Here is a 24468-nt window from a genome sequence, read left to right as displayed (position 1 = left end):
GAGATCAGGGGCGAACGGGTATCTTTGCCACGAGCGCCTTCTGGCCTGAGAAACGCTTGTCTGGCTAATCCCTGTGTAGTTGCACTATGTCCTCAAACTCTGGGTGAGAGCCAAATACTCTGAGGCCGCTTGACTCGCTTAAATGACACCTTGTGACCTGAGGACAAGGTGGAATCATGTTCAATCCCAAGAGGCTGGCTGACTGCCTCAGTGAGGCTGTCAACTGTTTCCTGGTACCCTGGAGTATCTATATCAAGCGGCTCATCCGAGTCGTAATCTGAGCTTTGCACATTATCGACTACTGGTGAAGGCGAGTGAGAGGCAGAGCTCATGGATGCCGAGGCACCGGATGGACCGGGAGACGCTGTGTGGGTTCGTCTCCCCCGCGTCTGCCTGGAGTGAGAGCAGCCCCTGCAGGCCGGAGGCTCCTGTGAAGTGGAGAACCCCTCTAAGACAGGCGAGCCACTGTCCCTGCCCCTATCTGGGGCTCGAAGGGACTCTATTGCTCTAGTGATGCCATAGACTGCGACAGAGATAGAGCCCATTCTGGGGGACTTGGTACTATCGGCTCGGTCACAGGGGAGGGCTCCTGGGCGCGCTCGGAATCGCAGGCTTCGCATAATAGCTTGATCTGCGCCTGCGGAAAAGAGGACCGACATGAGATGCATGCAGCGTATAGAAACGTGTGCATCTTAGCTTTTGAGGACATGCTGTATCTGCCAGGCTATAGCGCTGCAGACTGTAGGGGTGGAGTATGCATGCCCCACTTTCGCCTTGAGTGGCCTCTGGAAAAAAGGACCGGGCCTATAGACAATCGGGGGTTTGGGGGTAGCACCATCCCAGTCCTGTGCCCCCTCACTGTCCTGGAAGTGCAGAGCGCTGCTCCCAATTCAGAATGCGAGCCTCAGCTGCGGCCGCCGGAAGAAGGAGTCCTGGGGCGGTACTTCCGCCCGCGGCCTAGCATCGGCCCGAAGCCGGGGGCTAAATTTTTTGGCGTCCGCCTGAGCCATAGGGGGTGGGCCCGCCGGAAGTGACGCGTCGCAAGGGGGCGGGACTTCCGACCACGGCCTAGCCACGTCTGAAGCCGGGGGCTGGACTTTTGATGTCCGCCCGCGACGGGGGGCAGGCAGGCCCACCAGACACAGAGGCCAAGGCCGGGGATGCGTTGCACCTAGGATCCGTCTCTGCCAGACACCCGGAAGCGCTCGACGATGCCCTCTTGCAGCGGAGGCTGCACCGCTCTGGCCCCAGGGAAATGGGGCTACAGGAGCCCTCCCAGGCCACCCTCCTCCGTGATCCCTCATGACGCTTCAGCTCCAGCTCAGGTTAGAGGGGAGGAGGGGCTGCATAAAAGGACGGTGCAGGCACGCTAGCTCCATCTTTCCTATAGGGGATGAGGAGAGGGACCGTCCGCCACCTTCGATAACCACAGTCTGTCTTTCGTGATGCAGTGGGGGCCGCACGGACTATTTCTAGGCCTCTGTACAGCCTAGGGTTTCAATACCTTGGGGTGGTCAGGGCTGAGTCTGGCATCTGTCCCAAGTTGCGGGAGAGGATACGTGGAGGCGACACTCGCACGTGCTCGCCCATTGTTGATTTGGGGAGATTGGACCCGTCGCCCCTGTCTCATCTTCATGGAAGGAAAAAAAAAAAAAAAAAAAATGAAGAAAGTCTGGGAAAAAAAAACAGACATGTGCCTCCAATGGACACTAAGCATGAACTGGTTTTCGCCTGCAATCGGGGCGAGGGTGTATACGGCAGAGGAGGAGCTAATCTTTTTTTCATTCACTTAGTGTTAGCCTCCTGGCGGCAGTAGCATACACCCACAGTCCTGTGTCCCCCAATGAGGCGAAGGAGAAAAGACTGGCGTCGGTGCTAATGACCTGCCACTGAGGAGGGAGAAAGAATCTCCCGTGTAGGACTGAAGAAGGCAAGGTCCCCCACGGCCTCACCCTGAGAGGCTGGAGTATGGGTTGGTCCAGAGAGACTGAAGACACGTCCCAGGCAGAGAGTAGGGACAGGAGAAGAGGACGGGTGTTGAACTGGGCAAAGGGGACGGCTACCGTGGCGGCTATTATCTACCCTAGGATCCTCATGCAGGACCGAAGGGGAATGAGAATTGGACGTTTCAAAGATCGAACTACTTTCGAGAGAGCGGAAAACTTGTCCCTGGTAACGAACACCCGGGTCAGATTCATGTGGAACTTCATGCCCAGGGAAAACTAGTCACTGAGTTGGGTACAGAGTGGACATCTCCCTGATGATTATCCAGCCGAGGCGGGTCAGAGTGCTCAGAGTAATCTGCAGATTCTGAACGCATTCTCGGCAGGACGGCCTTTGATTAACAGATCGTCCAGGTAAGGAAATATTAGAATCCCCCTGAGGCAAAGGATGGCTATAATAGCTGCCATGACCTTGGTGAGGACCCTGAGGCCGAAGGAAGGAGCTGTGAATTGGTAGTGATCCTCCTGGATTGCAAATCGAAGGAACATTTGGTACTGTACACAAATAGGGAAGTGGAGATACGCCTCCTGAATTGGATAGGAGGGAAGAGACAACCCGGAGGAAAACTGGTGTCTGAGATGGCTGTTTTGGTAGGCGAGACAGAAAGAAGTGTCTCACTGGGAGTGAAGAAATTTTATCTTGTAACCGAAAATGATGATTTCCCTTACCCAGGCGCCGTTGAATACTGACAGCCACTTCCCTGAAGGAAAGACGTCTGCCTCCCACCCTGGAAAGACCTCCAGGTGGGGGTGACCCGACACTCCCTTCTGGAGCAGGAACCTGAGGGCTTGGGGGTCCTGCTCTTTAGTCTCCAGTTGGGCGAGTGTTTGAATGATGGTCTCCTCCTCTCTCTGGTGGTAGAAGGACGGTCCTGCTGTGAGGAACTTTCCGAAGAATGGAAAGGTCGAGAGAACCTAAACGGCCAGTGAGCCTTCCCGTTAGAAAAGGACTTCTTAGAGATGGTGTCCGCATTCCATATTTTCAACCAAAGGATGCGGCGTATGGCCACGATGTTACTGTTTGCTCTTGCGGAACACCCGGCTGAATCATTGAGGCAGCTAGAATGTATTTGGCGGCATGATCAATTTTGTCTGCTAAATCAGCTAGCGCATCTTAGGAGCTGACGCTAAGATACCCTTACAAAGTATCTTTGCCCAGGCTGAGATGGCTCTCGCCACCCAAGTTGAGGCGAAGTTGGGACAGAGAGAAGACGCCAGTGGCCTCAAAAAATAAATTTGGACAGTGATTCGATTTGACTGTCTGTCGAATCCTTCAGTGACGCACCATCTGGTAGCGATTGAACTGTCTTGGAAGACAGGCGAGAAAATAGCCGGATCCACCTTAGGGGACTCAGCCCACTTTGTGAGGTGCACGTCTACATGATTTTGTCCTGAAGAATGCTTTTCTGGATGTTCCCATTGTTTGCTCAAGTTAGTCTCGAACTCTTATTGATTTGGAAAGGTTCGGGAGGGAGGAAGGATCTCATCCTCCTTTAGCTTGAGTGTTTGGATAATAGCCGATATAAGGCTATAAACCATGTACGTGAGGGCTGTATCTGAGTCATACCCGGACTGTGAAACTATATCTGACCCCATGGTCCTTCTCAGAGAGGGGATTTGGGACGAAGAGAGCAGCCTGGATGCTGCGGAGGTCTTGGTGAGCTGAAGAAGAGCCAGACAGAGCCCTGTTCCTTCAGCTCCTACCCGGTCTGTCCCTTTGGAGGACGCGGTAAGGTGCCGGCGACTCACCGTAACGGTCGGAGCACTGGTGGCTGTAGATAGCTGGAGAAGAGTCATACCTGACCCGTGAATCTATATCTGACCCAAGGTTCTCCTCCTCCGAGGGGAGCTGGGATGAAGAAAGCAGCCTGGATGTTACGGAGGGTCCTGGTGAGCTGGAAGAAGAGCCAGGCAGAGCCCGCTTTCTTGAACTCCGACCCAGACTGTCCCTATGGAGGTCGCGGTCAGGTGTTGGCGGCTCGCCGTGAGAGACGGCCGGAGCACTGGTGGCTGTAGACGGCTGTGGAAGTCATTCTAAGACCTGGGACCAGGGACTGGGATACCACTTTAGTCAGGTCTGCGACCGACAGAAATTGCAACGGCCCACTCCGGTGGAGGGGGAGTGCTCTCATCCCGGGAGTCAGTGTGCTCTTGTGGGGAAGACATGGTGGAGGTACTGCAGGACGGGCAGAGAGGATACGACCAACCTGACGTCATCTTTTTTTTTTTTTTTTTTTATGTACAGCGTGCACAGGTGTAATGAGAGAGGGTGTGCCTAGCAAGGGGAGCCCTTGTGGAATTGGACAAATGTAGAGAGTAACAATCTCTAGTGAGGTAAAGATACTGCAGGGGAGCGAGTAACACGCTCTCATGAGGTAAAGATACTGCAGGGGAGAGAGTAACACGCTCTCGTGAGGTAAATATACTGCAGGGGAGCGAGTAACACTCTCTCGTGAGGTAAAGATACTGCAGGGGAGAGAGTAACACTCTCTCATGAGGTAAAGATACTGCAGGGGAGAGAGTAACACTCTCTAGTGAGGTAAAGATACTGCAGGGGACTGTATAGTGGCCCAGGGAGAAGGACCGAACCTACCTGTTACCAGCGATCCGAATTGTAAGCACGTGGGCTGCCAGGGTAGTGCACGAGGTGCTGGGCAGCGTTATGACGCTGGAGCAGTGAAGGACCTTAGAGGTGGGTGTGGCTAGTGTCCGACTGGCGTGATGGGCTGAGGGAGAGGGGCGTGCATCATGCAGGCTTCCAGGCCTGACTATGCAGGAAAAATAAGCGCCAAAAAAGCGCGCGCTGAACAGGGAAAACCCCTGTGACAATGAAAGTGAAGCCGCCTATGCCAGCGCCTTACAGGAAAAGCACTATGTACTAGGGTGAAGCCGATACCCCGGAGAGAGGAGGGGGATCGGTGATAACGGTGGGGACACCGCAGGGCCCCGGCGCAGAGTGAACTATGAATCTGTTATTAATAAAGTGCGCAGCCATAAGGGGTTGTGGTACCGTAGACTTCTATGTGGAGCGTCCGTCTTCTTTTCCAGCTTAGTATATATTGGGGAGGCACACCGCAGGGGCCCCTGGATGGAGAGGGTCGCTGGGAGACAATATCCTCCTTCCCACACTGTCACTACAGTGCAGAAGACGACATCAACCCCTTCAGCGAAGGGGGGAGGTCACCACTGGTAACCACAGTCTTCCTCACAGCCCTCTCTGGAGAGAGGGGTGAGAGGAATCGGCAAGGACTAGCCACCGGTTATCGCCCAGAAGCACCCATGAGGGTGGTAGGGGATAGAATCCTGCCTGCGGCCTGAGGGATGCGATGTGGGCGACACCACACTGCTAGCTCAGCCGCACATGGGAAGGCAGGGTGAGAAATTACACCCTGAAGCTGTATCTGAAAAAGAAATGGAAAAACATTAATAAAAAACAACAAAACCTGAAAGGAAAAAGGTTAGTTGCGGATCTGGGGAGATACAGGTCCGCCTCCTACAGACACTAAGCACAAAACGGAGGTACTTGGTGCCTGTCGGTGGGTGTATACTGCCGAGGGAGGAGCTACGTTTCTTATTTTGCATAGTGTCAGCCTCCTAGCAGCATACACCCATGGTAATCTGTGTCCCCCAATGAAGCGATAAAGAAATAGTATTTTCCTGTAGAAAAGCATCAATGTCTACCACATACACACACCAACCTACAAAATGAATTTTTGCAGGACCTGAAGGAGGATCACAGTCTGGTAGAAATCAAACCTTTTGCTTAGTATTAGGCTCCCAGTAGCAACAGCCCATACCCAATGACTGAGAATAAGATAATACATTGTATACATTTACTAAGTGCTGGAGGCTTTTTCAAGATGGAACAGTGTAGTGGTCATATGGAACTACTGCCAGTAAATAGATTTTATAGGAGTCTCAAATTTTGCATTTATGATTCTACTTTATAGCATAATTGTATAGCAATTTCATCACTTATGAATACATCCAGCTCCTTCTCAGGTAGGAAATCTACAGAATATTACATCATTCTAAGGGCTCATACTCACATGCGAGAAACTCGGACGAGTCTCGCATGTTAATACCTGCCGCCGGCACTCGGGACCGGAGCATGGGGGTGCACGTATTTCTATGCAGCTGAACGCTCCGATCCGAGTGTCGGCGGCAGTGTCGGGTATTGACGTGTGAGACTCGTGCGAGTTTCTCACATGTGAGTATGAGCCCTAACACTCACAATGGCACTTTATCTTTTTCCCACTCATCTAAGTACCTTAAATGTCCAAAAAGCTCCTTTAGAACCTTATCCTGGCCCTGCACAGTGAGTACAATTGTTTTAACCATCTCTGTACTATCACTGTAGGCATTATCTGCAAGAAAAAAAACTGATTAATATTTGTGTTAACTCATAATCTGATGTGTAGACATCACGCAGAGTGAGGTACTGTACCTGGAGCCCGTGGCTTTAATTGCTTGTATAATTCAATAGCCTTCTGTTCCCTGGATAAAATGAAAGGAAAGATTACATCAGGGATAAAGTTTCTCCTACCTTAGGAAATGCTATTTAAAAAAAAAACAAAACACACTTTACAAAAATCTGGTGTCTGGACAATACTGATTTTTTGTAATTTGTACCACATAAATTCTGCAAAATGGCAGCTACCGGTGGCGGTCATCTTGCTGAACAGTAGAAGGCTAGCAGAAAAAAAACAAACAAAAAAATATATTTCATCTCTCCGGTCCTCCCCACTGTCACCTGCCTGCTGTCCGGTTCGCCCCTGCGTTGTATCTCCTGTCTGATTTTATCTCTAGGCCGGAGAGTAAAGGCCCCGTCACACTAAGCGACTTACCAGCGATCCCGACACCGATATCAAGGTGTCAGGATCGCTAGTAAGTCGCTATGTGATCGCTGGTGAGCTGTCACACAGACAGCTTCACCAGCGATCAGCACAGCGATCCCGAGCGCCCGGCATCGCTGGCCATCGCTGTAAAAAATAGAATCAAAATAAAAAATATAGTTATTCTCACCTTCCGACGTCCCGTTCAGCCATCCTGGCTCTCTCCACGCTCCGGTCCCAGTAATCCTTTGCGAGAATGACCGCGAGATGTCACGGTCTCGAGGGATAACAAAGTCTCGCGGTCATTCGTGCAAAAGATCACTGGGACCGGAGCGTGGAGAGAGGCGGCATCGCTGAACGGGACGTCGGAAGGTGAGAATAACTATATTTTTTTATTATTTTTTACACCTGATCGCTGGTCTCCCGCCTGTCACACACAGCGATGCGTGCTGGCCAGCGGGAAACCAGCGACCAAAGAAATATCCAGAGGTTTCTTCCAGCGATCAGCGATACCGGCAGGGGGGCCGCTCGCTGATCGCGGTCACACACAGCGATCTCGCTGGTGAGATCACTGTTACGTCACAAAAGTTGTGACTCCGCAGCGATCTCGCTACCGAGATCGCTTAGTGTGACAGGGCCTTTATAATAATAATAGTAAATTTTATTTCTATAGCGCCGACATATTCCATATTCCACAGCACTTTACATTTCAGAGGGGACTTGTACAGACGATAGACATTACAGCATAACAATAATCACATAGATCATAGCAGATACCAAGAGGAAAGAGGGCCCTGCTCGCAAGCTTACAATCTATGAGGGAAAAAGGGGAGACACGAAAGGTGGGTGGTAACAATTGCCCTGATTGTTTGGACCAGCCATAATGTTAAGTGTGTAACAGTACGGACACAGAGGGCTAATAGATGCATAAAGCATGTGGGAACATGATACGGGGAACCTGGTTATGAGTACAACCAAGAGCAGGCCTTGGAGTTTACAGCACCTGCTCTGTGGCCTACTTATGTCCACAAGTCCAACCTATAGTAGGCATCAGGCCATGACTTCTGGGAGCAGTGATATCTAAGGCTGGAGTCACACATAGCGACTCACCAGCTATCCTGACAACGATATCAATGTGTCAGGATCGCTGGTGAATCGCTATATGATCGCTGGTGAGCTGTCAAACAGACAGCTTCACCAGCGATCAGCACAGCGACGTCCGGCGTCGCTGTGCACGTTAGTAACCAGCGCGCTGATGCAGGAAGCTGGTAACTAACGTACACATCGGGTATCCAAGGGACGTGCGTCCCTAGATACCCGATATGTACGTTAGTTACCAGCTCCCTGCATCAGCGCGCTGGTAACTAACGTCCACATTGGGTATCTAAGGGACGCACGTCCCTTGGATACCCGATGTGTACATTAGTTACCAGCAGGTCGCTGGTCTCCCGCCTGTCACACGCAGAGATGCGTGGTTGCCAGCAGGAGACCAACGACCAAAAAAAAGTCCTGGCCTTTCCTGCAGCGATCAGCAATACCAGCAGGGGGGCCGGTCGCTGATCGCTGTCACACACAGCGATCTTGGTGGTGAGATCGCTGTTGTGTCACAAAAACTGTGACTCAGCAGCGATCTCGCTAGCGAGATCGCTATGTGTGACGGGGCCTTAAGGCCTGCTTGCGGGAGTAAGGGGAACGGCATGATGTAGATGCAGTAGACTGGACATTGAGGTGAGTATAAGTATTTTAATTCTTACACTTTACATTAATTATGCTCAAGTATTGAGAAAACCCAGAGCATAAGGAACATTAAATTTGTGAAGCACAACTTCACACGAAATCTCCCAGAAAAATTCTAATTCTGTCTCATCCGTTTATCTCTAGTGAGTATGCTTCATTATTGCATATGTTCTTACATTTGACTGTGCCACATTTATACTTCAAATTGACATGGCATTTTGGAAAGCATCACACTATTGACCAGCAGCTGCTTAGAACAGACTCCCAGACTCAAACTGCGGTTCACAACCAAATCAAATCAATATTGTAACCATCTACCTTACTTTAGTAGCTTCTTATGGCCTGCTAACTCGTCTTTAAAAAATATCTGCTGCTGTAATCTCACTACACGTCAAGAATGAGATACATGTGCTGCAATACTGAATAGAAAAATTGTTAAGGTACTGTCACACTAAGCGATATCGCTAGCAATATCGCTATATCTTGTGACGCTATAGCGATATTGCTGTCTGATACTTACCTACAACCCACTCCCCCGCTGCTTATCGCTGATCGCGCGAGAACGTCCAGGACTGTTTCTCGTCGTCAGCTTCCTGCGGCGCTTCCTGTGGAGAGACGAGCGATGAGCGTGGAGCCGGGCGGGAGGACGCAGGATCGCCTAGTGTGACACGTTAAGTAGCGACCCCCGTCCCCAGCGGTGTCGCTGGTGAGATCTGCCTGTGTGGCAGCTCACTAGCGACCACTTAGCGATGTACCAGCGATCCTGACCGCGTCATATCGCTGGTCGGGATCGCTGGTACATCGCTAAGTGTGACAGTACCATTAGCCTTTACTTTCCAGGTTACCTTGGTATTTTTATAATTAAAAAAAAAAGTCTTGCCATTTCACATTTCCTCAAGCCAGATAAGGTTCACAATCCAAAGAAAACCCCAAAACATGCAAATATTGAATCTTACAGATGCTCCATAACGTCCCCTTGTCTGCGAGCATATGGACTCCTCTGTAGTTCAACAATCTCTGTGTGAAGGCTCATTATTTGCTCATCCAGGAAGGATATTTCTCCAGCCTGTGTATACATAAACCTGCATTGTAATAACATAAAACTGTACTTGTCTGATGACGAGTTTAGGAACCCCAAACCATGAACAAAATAGTAGAGCTAGTGGCAAAGGAGGGAGTAAGTCATCAACATAAAAAAATCCATGTTGCACCGCATTATGATACATGATATCAAGGACTTGGAATATACTTTGATCCAGATTCTTGCTTCTCTGGGAACTATTGCATTGTATTTGTAACATTTCCAGCAACTAGAATTCATGTTCATTGAATTCAGAAGGTAAAAAAAATATATCACTGCTGGGAAAAAAACTCAACTTCTATGTCGAGTTTCAACTTTGCAAAACTTATGCAGTTTTTGAGCCTAAACTTGTTAACACTTCCCCCCAGTCAAACCTTGCTACACACAAAATCGTGACTGGATACAAAAATGGTTATGCTTTTTTACTTTGTGATTGGAAAAAAAATGTTTTTAAATTAAAAAACAAATAAAATCCCAAAACATAATACCTTTGCACAACCAACTGCTCGATCTTCCATTTCTTTCCAGGCTCGCAACATCTTTTCAGATGCTGAAATACAACATAAAATTCACCATATTATAAAACTGAGTAATCAAAAAACAAGAACAGTCCATTTTTTATGCCAACATCTGGTACATTTCTAGAGTCGTCCAAAATAACAAAATAAAAGAAATATAAGAACTTATCCACAGCTGATGGTACAGAACAGCACAATAATCACTGTATACAATTACTACTTCGACTTAAAGCATGCTCACACCAAGCGATATCGCTAGCAATATCGCTATAACTTGTGACGTTATAGCGATATTGCTAGCGATATCGCTGTGTGTGATACTTACCTACAACCCGCTCCCCCGCTGGTTATCGCTGATCGCGCGAGAACAGCCTGGACTGTTTCTCGTCATCAGCTTCCTGCGGCGCTTCCTGCCGTGACGACGAGCAACGCGTGGAGCCGGGCGGGAGGACGCAGGATCGCCTGGTGTGACAGATAAGTAGCGACCCCCGTCCCCAGCGATGTCGCTGGTGAGATCTGCCTGTGTGGCAGCTCACTAGCGACCACTTAGCGATGTACCAGCGATCCTGACCGCGTCATATCGCTGGTCGGGATCGCTGGTACATCGCTAAGTGTGACAGTACCTTTATATTTAGGAGCAAACTATTGGTTGTGACAATCTACACTTTGAATTAAATGAGCTTCATGAGATTGGTACACCCACCCAGAAGGAAAATCAATATGAATATCCTGAAAAGACTAACGCGTGATAATCTCATCTTCATAAATACGGTATATAGATGAAGTTATAAGTCTACATAGACTTAGGTTGAAGTCATTAAAACTATGGCAACAAAATACAATTTAAGCATTTTTTCCAACAAATGTTCACAAACCAATATTTTCATTTATAATTCACAATATCAGTATGTAACTGGGTCAGAAGTTTACATACACCAAGTTGAACAGCTTAGGAATTTCCAGAAAGTTTGTTGTGGCTTTAGAAGTCCCCAAGTCGACCAATTGACCAAAGTCAACCTAATTGGATGCGTACATGGTGCAGGACTTTATCGCCTACCTTCAACGTCTTTTTGCTTAATATTATGGGAAAATTAAAAAATTAATCGGATAAGACATCGGAAAAACAACTGTGGACCTGTTCAAGTCTAGTAAATCCAGTAGGGACAAATTCAACATGCCTGAAGCTACCAGAGTTATTCAGGATGTCAGAAGCTGGTGCCGTAGAAACACCTGACACAGGACATGGGTAAGAACACCTGGAATTTACACTTTACTTTGAGGATAATAGAAGGGAGATTTTTTATTTTTTTTTAGAACTTTTTTTTTCCCTCAGTGTTAATGACAATAAAACTCAGTCACGAACTGAAAGAGTATGGCTGGTAATACGATTCTACAAGTGAGATCATGTCATCCTAAACATGTCACTTTAGAGTTACCACTACAAAAACCAAGCAATGCAAGTTTTATCCCAGAGCAAGATGCCATATACGGTATATATAACGTAAGTCTGCTATAAATCTAAGCATTCTGACAATACAAAATCCTTAAACTTGTTTTTGTAATTTCAGCTAGTAAGGAATATATTATATAGTCATAAACCTATAAATAATTCACCAAAAAGACTGAAGTTACATACCAAGGCAACAGGATCCAAAATATATCACAATTTTATTAATTATCATTAATAATACTCAAATACAATAAAAACATAAGAAAATACCCCATAAAACCCAAATAAAAAGAGAAGCCAATGTGGTAAACAATAAACATTAAGGCAAGTACAAACCCATCAGTACATCAGAATAATGAGGGTATAGGGAACTACATTCACAAACATGAATTATAGAAACCTAGAGTTTTATAAAAACATTGAACGAAAATCAGATGAGTGAGCGTGCTCAGATATCATGTTATCCGAGCATGCTCGGGTTTTATCCGAGTATCTCTGGCGTGCGCGAATAATATGTTCAGGCTGCAGGTTTTGCAGATGTTAGACAGCCACAACACATGCGAGGATTGTCTAGTAAAGAGGCAATACAGGGATTTTTGTGTACTCACTGTAAAATCCTTGGACACAGGACCTTGGGTGCTATGCGCTGCCACTAGGAGGCTGACACTAAGTGAATACAAAAAACATTAGCTCCTCCTCTGAAGTATACACCCACACACTGGCTCCAGCCGAACCAGTTCAGTGACAAAGCAGTAGGAGATCATAAACATCAAATAAGGGTACAACACGCCATATCAAGGAACATACACCTTCAGGCAAACAGGGTGGGTGCTGTGTCCCCCAATGAATGGCTCCGGTGATCCTTATTTCCAGGACGTCGATCGGAAGAAGAGACTCCCGAAGCGACTAGCGCCTCTAGGCGATATGATGATCAGAAGACAGCCCCGCCCGTCGAGGAGACTGGTGTCGGTGGAAACCACCAGCCATTGAGCCGGGAGAAATAAATTCCCCTGAGAGAGGAAGGAACGAAGCGTCCACCACTTGAGCGCCCACTTGATCTGCAGAGACAGGCGGCACAGATGACTGAGAAGCGGAATCTGCAGATGATGGAAGTGTAGCAGGGCAAACGGAACAGCTTCCTTCGCTGCCACCATCCTGCCGAGGACCCGCATCCCGAACCGGATCGAACGAGGAAATGGGCTATGATCTTTTCCCTGAGGGCGAAGTACCAACCCTTGGGAGGTGTCCAAAGTCAACCCTAAAGGGGGTATCTGCTGAGTCGAGACTGGGGAAGACTGTTAAAGTTTATCAGCCAGCCCAGACGAGAAAGTGTATCCAAGGCTAAACGGACACACTCTGCATTGGCCTGAGGGTAAAACCCTTTGATTAAAAGGTCTTCCGGGTATGGAAGGATGACCACGCCCTGAGTGCAGAATGGACATGACGGCCGTCATGACCTTAGTGAACACTCTGGGAGCAGTGGCGAGACCGAACAGCGAAGTGCAGGAACTTTTGGAGTAACTTCAGGTCCAGGATGGGTCGTACTGTTCCATTTTCCCTCGTGTCAGAGGTAGGTAGAAAACTCTAACCTGTATCCGGAAGACACCAGGTCTCTGACCCATTCTTCGTGAATGACAGTCATCTGACCAAATTTCTGTGGGACTTGTGTCCCTTAGATTTAGTTTGTCTGGACTGGCCCTTCCAAGATTGGTTGGTTTTAAGCGAGAAAGGGGTACTTCTGTCCCCGCGAGGGGAACGCCCCGAACCGGAAGAGATGGCTGCATTGGTCCAGCCCGAAAAGCTACGAAAGGAACCAGAAACGTGTCCCTTTTTTTTTTTACACCGTCTTTATTGAGTGTAATACAAAGTATACATATAATGTCCAATAACATAACAGAAGAACATTTATGCAATATTAACAACATTAGAAACGTGTCTGTTGTTGATGATGAGAAAAGACTCTCAGTCCTTTGCTGGGAAAGGAATTTATATTTTCCTCCTGTGGCGTTAGGAATAAGCTGATCCGGCTTCTCGTCAAATAAACACCCGCTCTGGTAGGGCAGAGACGTCAAGGACTATTTGGACGCAGAGTCCGCTTGGCATTCCCTGAATCACAGTGACCGTCGGATGGCGAAGGCATTTGCGGCTGCAAGTGCAGCACAGTTAGCCGAGTCTAGGGACGCGTGCAACAAATATTCCCCATCCAAGGAGATCTGATTGGCTGGTCTGCTTCTTCTGGAGGAAGGTCACTGTCCACGTATGGTCCTACTCAGGGTATTGGGATTCTGTCCATTCCTTCCACAAATCAGGGGAAGAGAGGGTATCTCGCCTTTATAGTCTGCTGACCTGCAAAGCTTTTGTCCGGTTGTTCTCTGTGCCAGTGAACTATGTCCTGGAACTTTTAAAGAGCACCGCGTTATCCATGACAGAACAGAGTCTAGGCAAAGGTGCATGTTCTGCCCGTCCCGGGGTTAGACAAGGGGAGAAGGGCTGTCCGCCTTCCAGCCATCGCCGCTGTTCATCAGGGGCGATGGGGAGGGGTCTGCAAGGACATGGGAAATGCTTCTGGACATCCAAGGAGTTAACTCCCCAAGGATGGGTCAGGGCTGTGGGTCAGGGCTGTTGGTCCGGTGCAAGGGCGGTATGTGGAAGCGACACTCCACGCTCCCGTCTGTTGCTGGTGTGGGGAGAACGGTACACTGAAAGGATCCGTCACCCTGGAAAATCACAGGCATGCCCATAACATGAAAACAGTGCAGGAGGGGGTACGTGGAGGAAACACTCCGCCTTCCCGCCTGTTGTAGATTTGGGGAGAACAGAGCCCTTAAGGGATCCTTGGCCCCTCCTGTAATCTGCGGATTTTTCGACTGAGATCGACCCCTGCTGACCGATTGATCCTGTGAGATGGAGGAGTCCTCCGAGGCAGACTGGCAAAGACCCCTTGCCGATAGAGGGATCATGAAGGGCTGCATCGCTTTGACATATCAATTTTATTAGAAGAAAAAAACACAATAAAAACATTTTAAAAAAAGCATAGCACACCCCCAAATGTCCCAAACAGGTCAGACAATAAACCCTAATAAACAGACATCACTAGTAAGAGATGTGTAATTACACAAAATGTACATAATAATACATAGAACATGACCCAACAACCCTAAATCTGAATCTGGGCGTCCCCAAAAAAAAAAAAAAAAAAAGAGCTGCTCACTAAAAAATGAATATCAAGAGACCAGGAGGAGGCACTATAGGTGAAGTAGCCATCCACTATAACAGTAGATGGAGTAATACACCAACACACACTCCAAAAAAAGGCCACATAATATAAGAGGGGCACTATAGGGGACCCTGGTAAAAGAGGGAGCAGGAGACCATCCAATATAGGGATGGACAGAAAGTCTGGACTGAAAAGGAATAACTACGGGCAGAAAGATATATAAGGATGCCACGAAAAACATGAGAAAATGGTAAAAGATGGAGTCACCATAAGAGGCAGTTCAACATGCTACTTCAGGGGTCAGGTCGTCAGAGGAAGGTGGTCCCAGGACCGGGGTGGGTGTGGGGAGCCCCACGCGTATTGCTGCTAACTGCAGCTTCGTCAAGGGACTTCTTATGGTGACTCCATCTTTTACCATTTTCTCATGTCTATTTTTGTGGCATCCTTATATATCTTTCTGCCCGTAGTTATTCCTTTGGGACAGGGCTGTTGGTCAGGCCAAAATAAGCCTAGCTGCAGAAGGGGGTACATGGAGGTGACACTCCATGTTCCCATCTGTTGTTGGTGTGGGGAGAGCCGTGCCCTGAAGGGACCCGTTGCCCCTAAAATATAGCTCAGGCATACCTTGCAACGGTGCAGGAGGGGTTACGTGGAGGCGACACTCCACGTTTCCGTCTGTTGTTGGTGTGGGGAGATCAGAACCCTCAAAGGATCGGTCACCCCTGTCATCCTTGAAAAAGTAAAAAATAGAGAATAAAAAATAAAATAAAAAATTGTGGTCTGAAGACCTGACCCATGTGCCTACTATGGACACCAAACAAGAACTGGTTCGGCTGGAGCCAGTGTGTGGGTGTATACTGCAGAAGAGGAGCTAATCTTTTTTTGTGTATTCACTTAGTGTCAGCCGCATAACACCCATGGTCCTGTGTCCCCCAATGAGGCGAAGGATAAATCTGCATGTGTTGCAGCTATCTACCAGCCGTGAATCAATATACGCAAAAAAACCCCCAGTGGCATACACAGTGCCAGTTGGTGAGATACTGTACCAATAATCCCACACCAGGGAGAAAGAACACCCGCTCAATGAAGACATGTGTATAAGAAGGAAAAAGAGTAACTAGGTGAATATAAAAAAATATATCACTTTATTCCAGAATTCATTATCAAAAAATACATAATATAAAGTAGCAATAAATATAAGCGTCACAAGACTATAGCAAGATAATCCAGATATACCACAGGGAATTAACAGTGCCCTTTCATGCATTACAAGCGTGAAAACATTAAGTTAAATAAGGATGCTAGTGCCAAACCCAAAGAAGGAAAACTCACCAACGCCCCAACCCATACCCGGCCCGGGGCTGTCTGCAGTGCCCCTTATACCTTGGTGAGTTTCCCTTCTTTGGTCCCGCACTTTTGGTGGACGTTCTTTGTCCACGTTTTACCTTTACTATGGATCTCTGCTTGGAGCTCTCCTACATGCATGAAGCGGTTTGGCACTAGCATCCTTATTTAACTTAATGTTTTCACGCTTCTAATGCATGAAAAGGCACTGTTAATTCCCTGTGGTATATCTGGATTATCTTGCTATAGTCTTGTGACGCTTATATTTATTGCTACTTTATATTATGTATTTTTTGATAATGAATTCTTGAATAAAGTGATATATTTTATTATATCCACCTGCTTTTTTTCCTCCTTATACACACAGCCGTGAATCAAGCAGCTGTGGGGACTCAAACATATTATTCGAGCATGCCCAAGCCACTCGGTTAGCACTCGAGCAATCTCGGATAACACGATATCCGAGCACAATTGCTCATCATCACTAATAAATAGCCATATCAGTGGATAAGTTAACTAAATCTCAAATGAGAAGTGAAACACCCTTGCAGTAGGACTCACAATAGGTAGATTAAATACAGACCAAGCCTATACCCACCATGAGCCATAACAGATAAAGATCACACTGCCCAGCACTTACCGATACTATCCCAATATGTAGTAGGTACAACAATAATACTATTAAATACCTCCAATTAGAAATGTAGTATTAGTTCTTCCGATTCGCTAAATCGCTTACCCAATGTGCAGGGCATTGCAGTATCTTAAGTATCCATGGTTATGACCACTCTTATATTGTTAGTTAGCCGTTAGTGGTCACAACCATAGATACCAACTGCAATGCCCTGCATTGGGTAGGCGACATATTGAATCAGAAGAACTATACAACATTTCTAATTGGAGGAATTTGTTAATATTATTATTACACCTACTACGTATTGGGATAGGATCTTTGCGATGTGAATACCTCTGTAATGTTCAATACCTGGCAAACAAGTTTGTATTTCTCCTGGAACGTGATGTGCCACTGGTTGGGGTATAAGAATTTCCAGGCATTTTTGAAAGTTTAAGAATTTCCAGGCATTTTTGAAAGTTTTAACGGAGATTGGATTTTTTAGTATGTGCTGGTTCCACCTGTAGACTTTTTGGAGATCATTCTATGGTCTGATGAAATATTTTGAATTGTTTGGTCAGAATGACTATTGGTATGAAGGAAAAATAAGGAAGGCTTACAAGCCAAAGATCACCATCCCAAATGTGAAGCACAAGTGAGGCAACATCATGTTGTGGCGTGACTGCAGATTATGAGGAAAGAATATTATGTGGAAATATTGAAACAACATCAAAAGTCATCAGCCAAAGAGTCAGATTGGGCACAAATGGTTCATACAAATGGACAATGACCACAAGCATCTCGCTGCCTCCGTCTGGTCATCTCTTCCTCTGCAGACCACCCGACCGGCACTCCTCCGGTCCCGGGACCTTCAGGCAGCAGTCAGCACTTGATTTAGGGCAGGCAATAAAACCTGCACAGGATTAATCTCTCAATGGCAGCGGGAGCTCTCTCCTGAGCGTCCTCTCACATGGCTAGCTAGGACACGCCCCTCAAACTGCAGACTGATTATAAATTAAATGACCAAAAAAATTGGGAAGAAGAGGACAACTGGTGCCTGGGGGCATGTGTCACAATGAATAGGTGCTCTGGATTCAAGCATTACCAGCCTTCAAAATATTCAGACGAAGTTGGGTAAAGAGAATCATGCCCTACTATGGAAAGGCCAAGATTCCTCTGGAATGTGGAAGAGCCCTGATATCTGCCCTGACCCATCACCTACCAGGGAAAGCTCTAATGTAGGCAGAAGGCTACATGAGAGACCCTCAATGGTGCAAAATCTCCACATGCCTGGGAATCAAGGCAACGTATCAGAAGTCGATAGTCTGAAAAACCTGCATTGACCCCAAAATTAGATGAATTTGGCAAGGGCTACCATAGGAGGAGAAAGGATGGAAGCACTGCCAGCACTTTCCAACCCAGGCATCAAGGATTATAAGTGAACAGGACTAGGAAAAGGGGGAGAAAGACAGTATAAAGGGCTGAACTAACCGCCTCAAAAGAAAGGCCTCAATTTTCACCCAATTCTAGTAAAAATGTACTGCCCTACCCAGAAAGCATTAATCCTGGTGCATCTGATCAACGGTCTCCCATGGGCTGAAGACGCCTAACTGAGTGTAAGGCACCTGCGTCCCATAATGCAAAGCAAAAAAGATCTGCTGGGTAAGGCTAGTTTCACATTAGCATTTTTTTGCGCAGCGCATCGTGCGCATAAAAAATGCAAAGAAAAACGCATGCAAACGCAAAACAAACGCGCTTTTTTTAGCGTCATGCGTACGCTGATGCGTCAAAAAAACACAGCGTTGCTTGCGGTTTACATGCGTTTTTGCAGGCGCATGCGTTTTTTAGGTGTGACATTTCACAATAGAAAAATCCTTGAAAAACAATAGAAACAGAGTACACCAATGGGACACCAGTGGGCGTTTGTCATTGGAATGTTTTATATAGACCCTGTTACAGCTGAATTCCTCAAATTTTGCTGCTGTTTCCGGTGTCAAGATGGACCTGCGTCTGGATAATTTCCTATTCAAGTTGGATCTTGACATCGCGCTGTCTCAGGCGTATGACTTTTCTTGCCAGCAAGAAAGGGAGAGACAGCAGAGACGGCAGCGGTGTCGGTTTTGGAGGCATCCAATAATCGAACTCCGGGAAAGCCGTGTAGCGTATCACACGCTGTACAGCGAGCTCCAGGAAAACCTGGAGAAATTTGCAGACTATACCCGGATGTCCCAGGAAAGCTTCCTGGACTTGCTGGGTATGGTTGAAGGAATCATCCGGAGACGGGACACTCCGCTCCGGCGTGCCATTCCTCCCGAAGAAAGGCTCCTCGTCACTTTACGGTATGTGATGTTTTTATGTTTGCATAATTTTTTTTTTTTTTTGCTAAAAATTTCTGTGTTTTTTGGTAATGAATGTTAACATTATTTTTGGGAAATTGCTTTTTTGCATAATGGTTTTTCTTCTATCATGTACTAATCCCAAGACTTTGTAAAATGTTTTTCTGCTATGTTGTATTAAAAAAACATGCAAACTAGTTATGCCATGTACTTTTTATTTTCAGTGTTTTTATTAATACCCTAGACAGAAATATAAATTGTTTTTCTTTTTATGTTTTGCAGGTTCCTGGCAACTGGAGAGAGTCTTTCATCCCTGCATTTCCAGTACCGGCTGGGAATCTCCACTTTATCTGGGATTGTTGCCGACACCTGCAGGGCTCTGTGGGATGTTCTGTGTCCAGAGTTTCTGCCCTTGCCCACCGCCGAAAAGTGGCTTCAAATATCGGACAAATTCTGGGCAGTCTGCAATTTCCCGAACTGCCTAGGAGCGGTGGACGGGAAGCACATCCGCATCACAAAACCCGCAAGAAGTGGCTCTGAGTACTACAACTACTAGAAGTACTTTTCTACAGTACACATGGCCATTGCGGATGCAGACTGCCGGTTTGTGGCGGTGGACATAGGGGCATTCGGACAGGCCAACGATTCCCAGACTTTTAATAACTCTGATATGGGCCGGAGGTTGTATGGCAACCAGTTAAATTTTCCACTGGCACGGCCTCTTCCCCAAACCCAAGCTCCACCACTGCCATTTGTAGTGGTTGGGGATGAGGCATTTCAGATGTGCCAAAACCCGCTCAAGCCGTACTCCAGTCGTGACTTGGACCACTCCAAGAAAGTATTCAACTACAGGCTTACGAGGGCACGCAGGACTGTAGAGTGCGCCTTTGGCATTCTAGTGTCCAGATGGTGAATTCTGAGCACCGCCATCAATCTCAAACTGGAAACAGTGGATGAGGTGGTGAAGGCGTGCGTCGTTCTGCACAATTTTGTTATGGCAAAGGAGCTGCCGAACTTTGACATGGATGAACCTGCTGCCAACCCTTTGCCAGATTTTACTCAGCACCCTCTTCGGTCATCAGTCGAAGTTGCCCAAATGAGGGACCAATTTGCGGACTTCTTTTTATCCGATGTGGGTCGTGTAGCATGGCAGGATCAAATGGTGTAATAGTTTTGTTGTTTGTTAATAATAAAATACCTTTTTTTATACCTGTACCCAGTGTATTGTGTCTTAATACACTCCACTACTCACCTGCCCAGGTGTCCAGTGAAATCAGGATGCTGTGCTTCCTGACTTTACTAGGAATCCTGACCAGGTGACCCTACATATAAAAGTTGTATGACCTTCCTCATTTCTCCAGTCCGTGTTCATAAGGCATATTGCAGAGAAGGTGGAGATAATACAATTAATATTTATATCACCTGGCCTGAGTATATTGATTTTGGGATGCAGTAGCATCCTTCACTCTGTCTGATAACTGACCATGTGATTAAAAATACTAGTTGTAGTATCTCCACTGTCGCACACAGACTGGAGAGATGATAAAGGTTTAAACAAATTTTACAATCCCCTGGCCTGGTGTCATGATGAAGTGATGATGGCCCAAAAAAACGCATCCTGACTTCAGAAATTTTGGACACCTCGCCAGGTGAATACACATAGGAGTTAACCTCCAGCATCTCTCCAGTCTGCGTGCAATAGATAATGCAGACTGAAGCGACGCTGCAGATTACAACTCATAGGTATACTCACCTGGCCAGGTGTGCTAAATAGTTATGACACCAGGCCAGGGTATTTGTAGACATGGCCTGTATTTTCTCCATCATCTATTCAGTCTATTTGCCACAGGCTGAATAGATGATGTGGTTCATTACAAGGTATCTAGAATCCCCTGGCCTTGTGTCACAAAGAGTGAAACGAGGATGGGCAAAACACACCATCCTCAATTCACTCTTTATGACACCTGGCAAGGTGAAAATAGCTATGCCTTGCACCCTCCACCATCAGTCTGACCAATATTAGCAGACTGAAGAGACTGGTGGATGAAAATACAAGTCATATATTTGTGTTTTTGACATCACATAGCTCCAGGACAGACACAAGAAACGTGTCAGTACTTGAGCTATGAGGTGCCAAAAACACAAAGTGTACGGCGCAGTGTGTACAGGCGGCTAAAGACACAATAACCAAACATTATTTTCAAATCAAACTTTAACATTTATTTACATAAAAGAAATTAAGATTTAAAAAATAAATAAATTTAGATGGGGTCAGTTGGTGGAAACTGGGGGGTGTGGAGGGATGAGGAACGGCTTAGGGTGGAGGAAGGGGTTCTAGGGGAAGGAGGAACCAAAGAAGTGGGGGAAGGGAGCGGAGGCAAGGAAAGTTGGGAAGTGGGAGGTGAGGGAGGGTTAGAGTCCTCTTTTTTTTTCATGATGGTGGCCCGTCGGTGTGCTGCTGTCCTGTCTGGAGCGCCTGGAGCCTGAGGACTGGCTCGACCCCAGGGACCGCCTTGAGCCTGTTGACCGCCTGGAGGCCGTGGACCGGCTGGAGCTGGGGGACCGCCTGCCAGGATCCTGTAGCTGCTGTGGCATACTGGTGGTGGATGTCCTGGCAGGGGCCGTAAAGAGTGAATGCGGGTCCCCCAGCTGATGCTGCTCCGAGATGGTGGTGCTGGTGGTCCATGCAGGCGTGGTGGCGGTCCATACCGGGGTGGTCCTCCCACTGGTGGTGGTGGCGTTGCCCCAGTCAGGGGTGGTGGTCCGGGTGGTTGTGATGGTGGCGCTCCAGGCAGGGGTGGTAACGACGGGCCATCCAGTGGTGGTGGTGGCGGCAGCAGTGGTGGGCCAGGCAGGAGCAGCGCTTGGCATGGTGTTGGCGGGGAAGTGTGTTGTGAGCTCATCTGTTCATTCACCTTTTGTGTCCGAGGATCTCCCTCTTCTGGTGAAGGAAGGTAGTGAGGCTGATTTGGATGAAAGAAACCAAACACCTGATCAGGTGGATTGTGACTGGGTAACGGGAACTTCAGACTGGATATAAGGCAGCCGACGCCCTTCTGAGTGGCTGGTGATTTCTCTGCTGGATTCTTGGAGACCAGTCTGATTCCTGCTTCCCAAAGATAAGTTCAATAGCAGAGCAAAAACTTATTAGTTTTGGTTTTGTTTACCTTGTTTTTTTGAGTTCAGCCATCACCGGCCGGGGGTGTGCTGGATTCTTATTCCTTGATCAGTGTTCTCTTTTGCTCTGCTTTCAGAATATTCTGAGTGCTGATATAGGGTTTGAAGTCTAGTGACTTCAGGGTCCTTTTTGCTTATCAGTTGTGTTGGTAATATTTCTGGCAGGCTTTTCTCGGATTGCAGACAGCAGCTTTTCTGTCCTGCCCTTTTTAGTTAGCTTGGGCCCCATCGTTTGCTCAACCTATCTTTCTATCTGTGTTAGTGCTTTCATCTTGCTTCACCGTCATTATATGTTGGGGGCTGCCTATTGCTTTGGGGTCTGCTCTGGGGCAGTCAGTTTTTTCCCTTTTCTCTCTTTAGGCTTATGTAGATCTCCGGCTGTGACGAGGTGTCTAGGATCACCGTAGGAACACTCCACGGCTACTGCTAGTTGTGACAGGATTAGGGGTCTGCAATCCGCTAGTTTCCAACCTCTCTGATTTTCTGGGCTGAGCTTGTGTTTTGTTTTTTCCTCCTCGGTGACTCAATCATAACAGAAGTGTCCAGCTGCACTCGGACTTGGGGCGGTATACTGGTGTCCGGCATGGCTTGGAAGTGTGGTGGCCGTGCAGTGATATGCAGCAGAAGTAGGTAATGCTGTGAATCGAGTCAGCGGTGGAAACCGCTCTCAAGTCTATCGGCGAGTGCCTTGAGGCTACTCTGAAAGACTGAGCTCAATTGAACGAACTCGGGCATGACAGGCCTGTCCGAGGTCCTCTGCCGCTGCTGGCGGGAAGTGCCCGCAAAACCAGTGGCAGAGACCTGGGACAGGGGAACACCTGAGCGACCAGCTTCCTGGTCTCCAGATGACTGTGGTGCAGACCTGCAAGGTGCTTCCTCGCTGATGGATGGCTGGGACGGATCCGGGGCAGCTTGATGAAGGACCGCTTCAGGCCCAACTTGAAGGGTGCTGCTCCAGGTGCTGTGAAAAGAAAAGAAATTACTACCATAAATTAACAATCGCCAACTCCTGTGGAATAGAAAAGCACAGAATAAAACACAATACAACTAGAATATACTTACGTTCGGGTGGCAAGGCACGATGATATCTGTATTTCGTGCCGGTCCTTGCCGCAGCACCACTGCAAACCTGGTTCTCCTGACGGATATCCCTGTTGAAGCGGTCCTTAATCGAGCACCAACGGGTTCTGACTTTGTTCACTGTGAGGGGGGAAAAAAAAAAAAAAAAATAAAAAGACTATGCACTGGAGGCCGTGATCACAAAACTGTGTGTGATGCTAGAAACTCCATGGAGTTACTAGCATCACACACAGTTGGGTGATCCCGGCCAAGATCACTGCTGCATCACACTGCATTTAAATACTTACAAAAATCCTTGCGGACCCGGGGTGAGGCGTTGTCCCAGCCATCCATCAGCGATTCGGCCACCTTGTTCCAGAGCCGCCGGATCACCACGTTGTCCGAGTGCAGTTGGTGACGGGTGTCCCACAACGGGACTCGCTCCTGGACTAGACGGATGAGCTCGTCATTGTCCAGGGCGAGGTCCTCCTCCCGTTGAGGAGCCTAGAAAAGAAAGACAAACATTAAATCTTTGAAATATTTTAAAATAAAAAAATATAGAAAATAAACAAGCCATGAAAAAAAAAATTTTTTGGAATGAAAATAAAAGCAAAAAAAGCCTTAAAAATAAAAAACAGAAAATAAACCAGCATAGAAATCAACTAAAAAAAAAAAAAAAAAAAACACCAGTAGAGGAATTAACCCCCCCCAAAAATTTGAAAAAAATACAGAAGAAAATGAAACAAATAAATGAAGATGAAAAAAAAGGCAGAAAAAAAAAATAAATAAAAAAAAATCCGGCCGTCTGTACTTACATTATGTCTTCCCGCCCGCACTTGGCCTTGCTGCTCCTGCCGTTCCTCCGGTGGTGGTGGTGTGGTGGAGGATGAGGTCTGAAAATTAAACAAAAAAAAATTAGCCACATGTGTATGTTTTTACCAATCCATACGGAAGCATGGTACTCACTTCTTGTGCCTCTTGCCCTGTCCCGGGGACATATTCTTCACCAGATGAAGACATGCTTCAATAAAAAAAAAAAAAAAAAAAAGAGACATAAGTACATAGAAATGTATTGAAAATTCAACCAGACATTAGGCT

General features: G+C 47.2%; 1 protein-coding gene across 1 annotated transcript in view; it reads right to left on the bottom strand.

Moving 5' to 3' along the window:
• CHUK (component of inhibitor of nuclear factor kappa B kinase complex) overlaps positions 1–24468 on the bottom strand; it is a 236950-nt gene that overhangs the window by 68903 nt on the left and 143579 nt on the right. Inside the window, exons 14-17 of the mRNA XM_073581036.1 lie at positions 10145–10206; positions 9532–9641; positions 6451–6500; positions 6274–6370 (exon numbers count right to left, since the gene is read on the bottom strand). Coding sequence (XP_073437137.1) covers positions 6274–6370; positions 6451–6500; positions 9532–9641; positions 10145–10206 — 319 coding nt within the window. The remainder of the gene's footprint in view (positions 1–6273; positions 6371–6450; positions 6501–9531; positions 9642–10144; positions 10207–24468) is intronic.

Source organism: Dendrobates tinctorius, unplaced genomic scaffold, assembly GCF_039654945.1.
Source record: "Dendrobates tinctorius isolate UK_male_01 unplaced genomic scaffold, ASM3965494v1 ptg000068l, whole genome shotgun sequence".
Lineage (NCBI taxonomy): Eukaryota > Metazoa > Chordata > Amphibia > Anura > Dendrobatidae > Dendrobates > Dendrobates tinctorius.
This window is presented reverse-complemented; position numbering and strand designations above follow the sequence as displayed.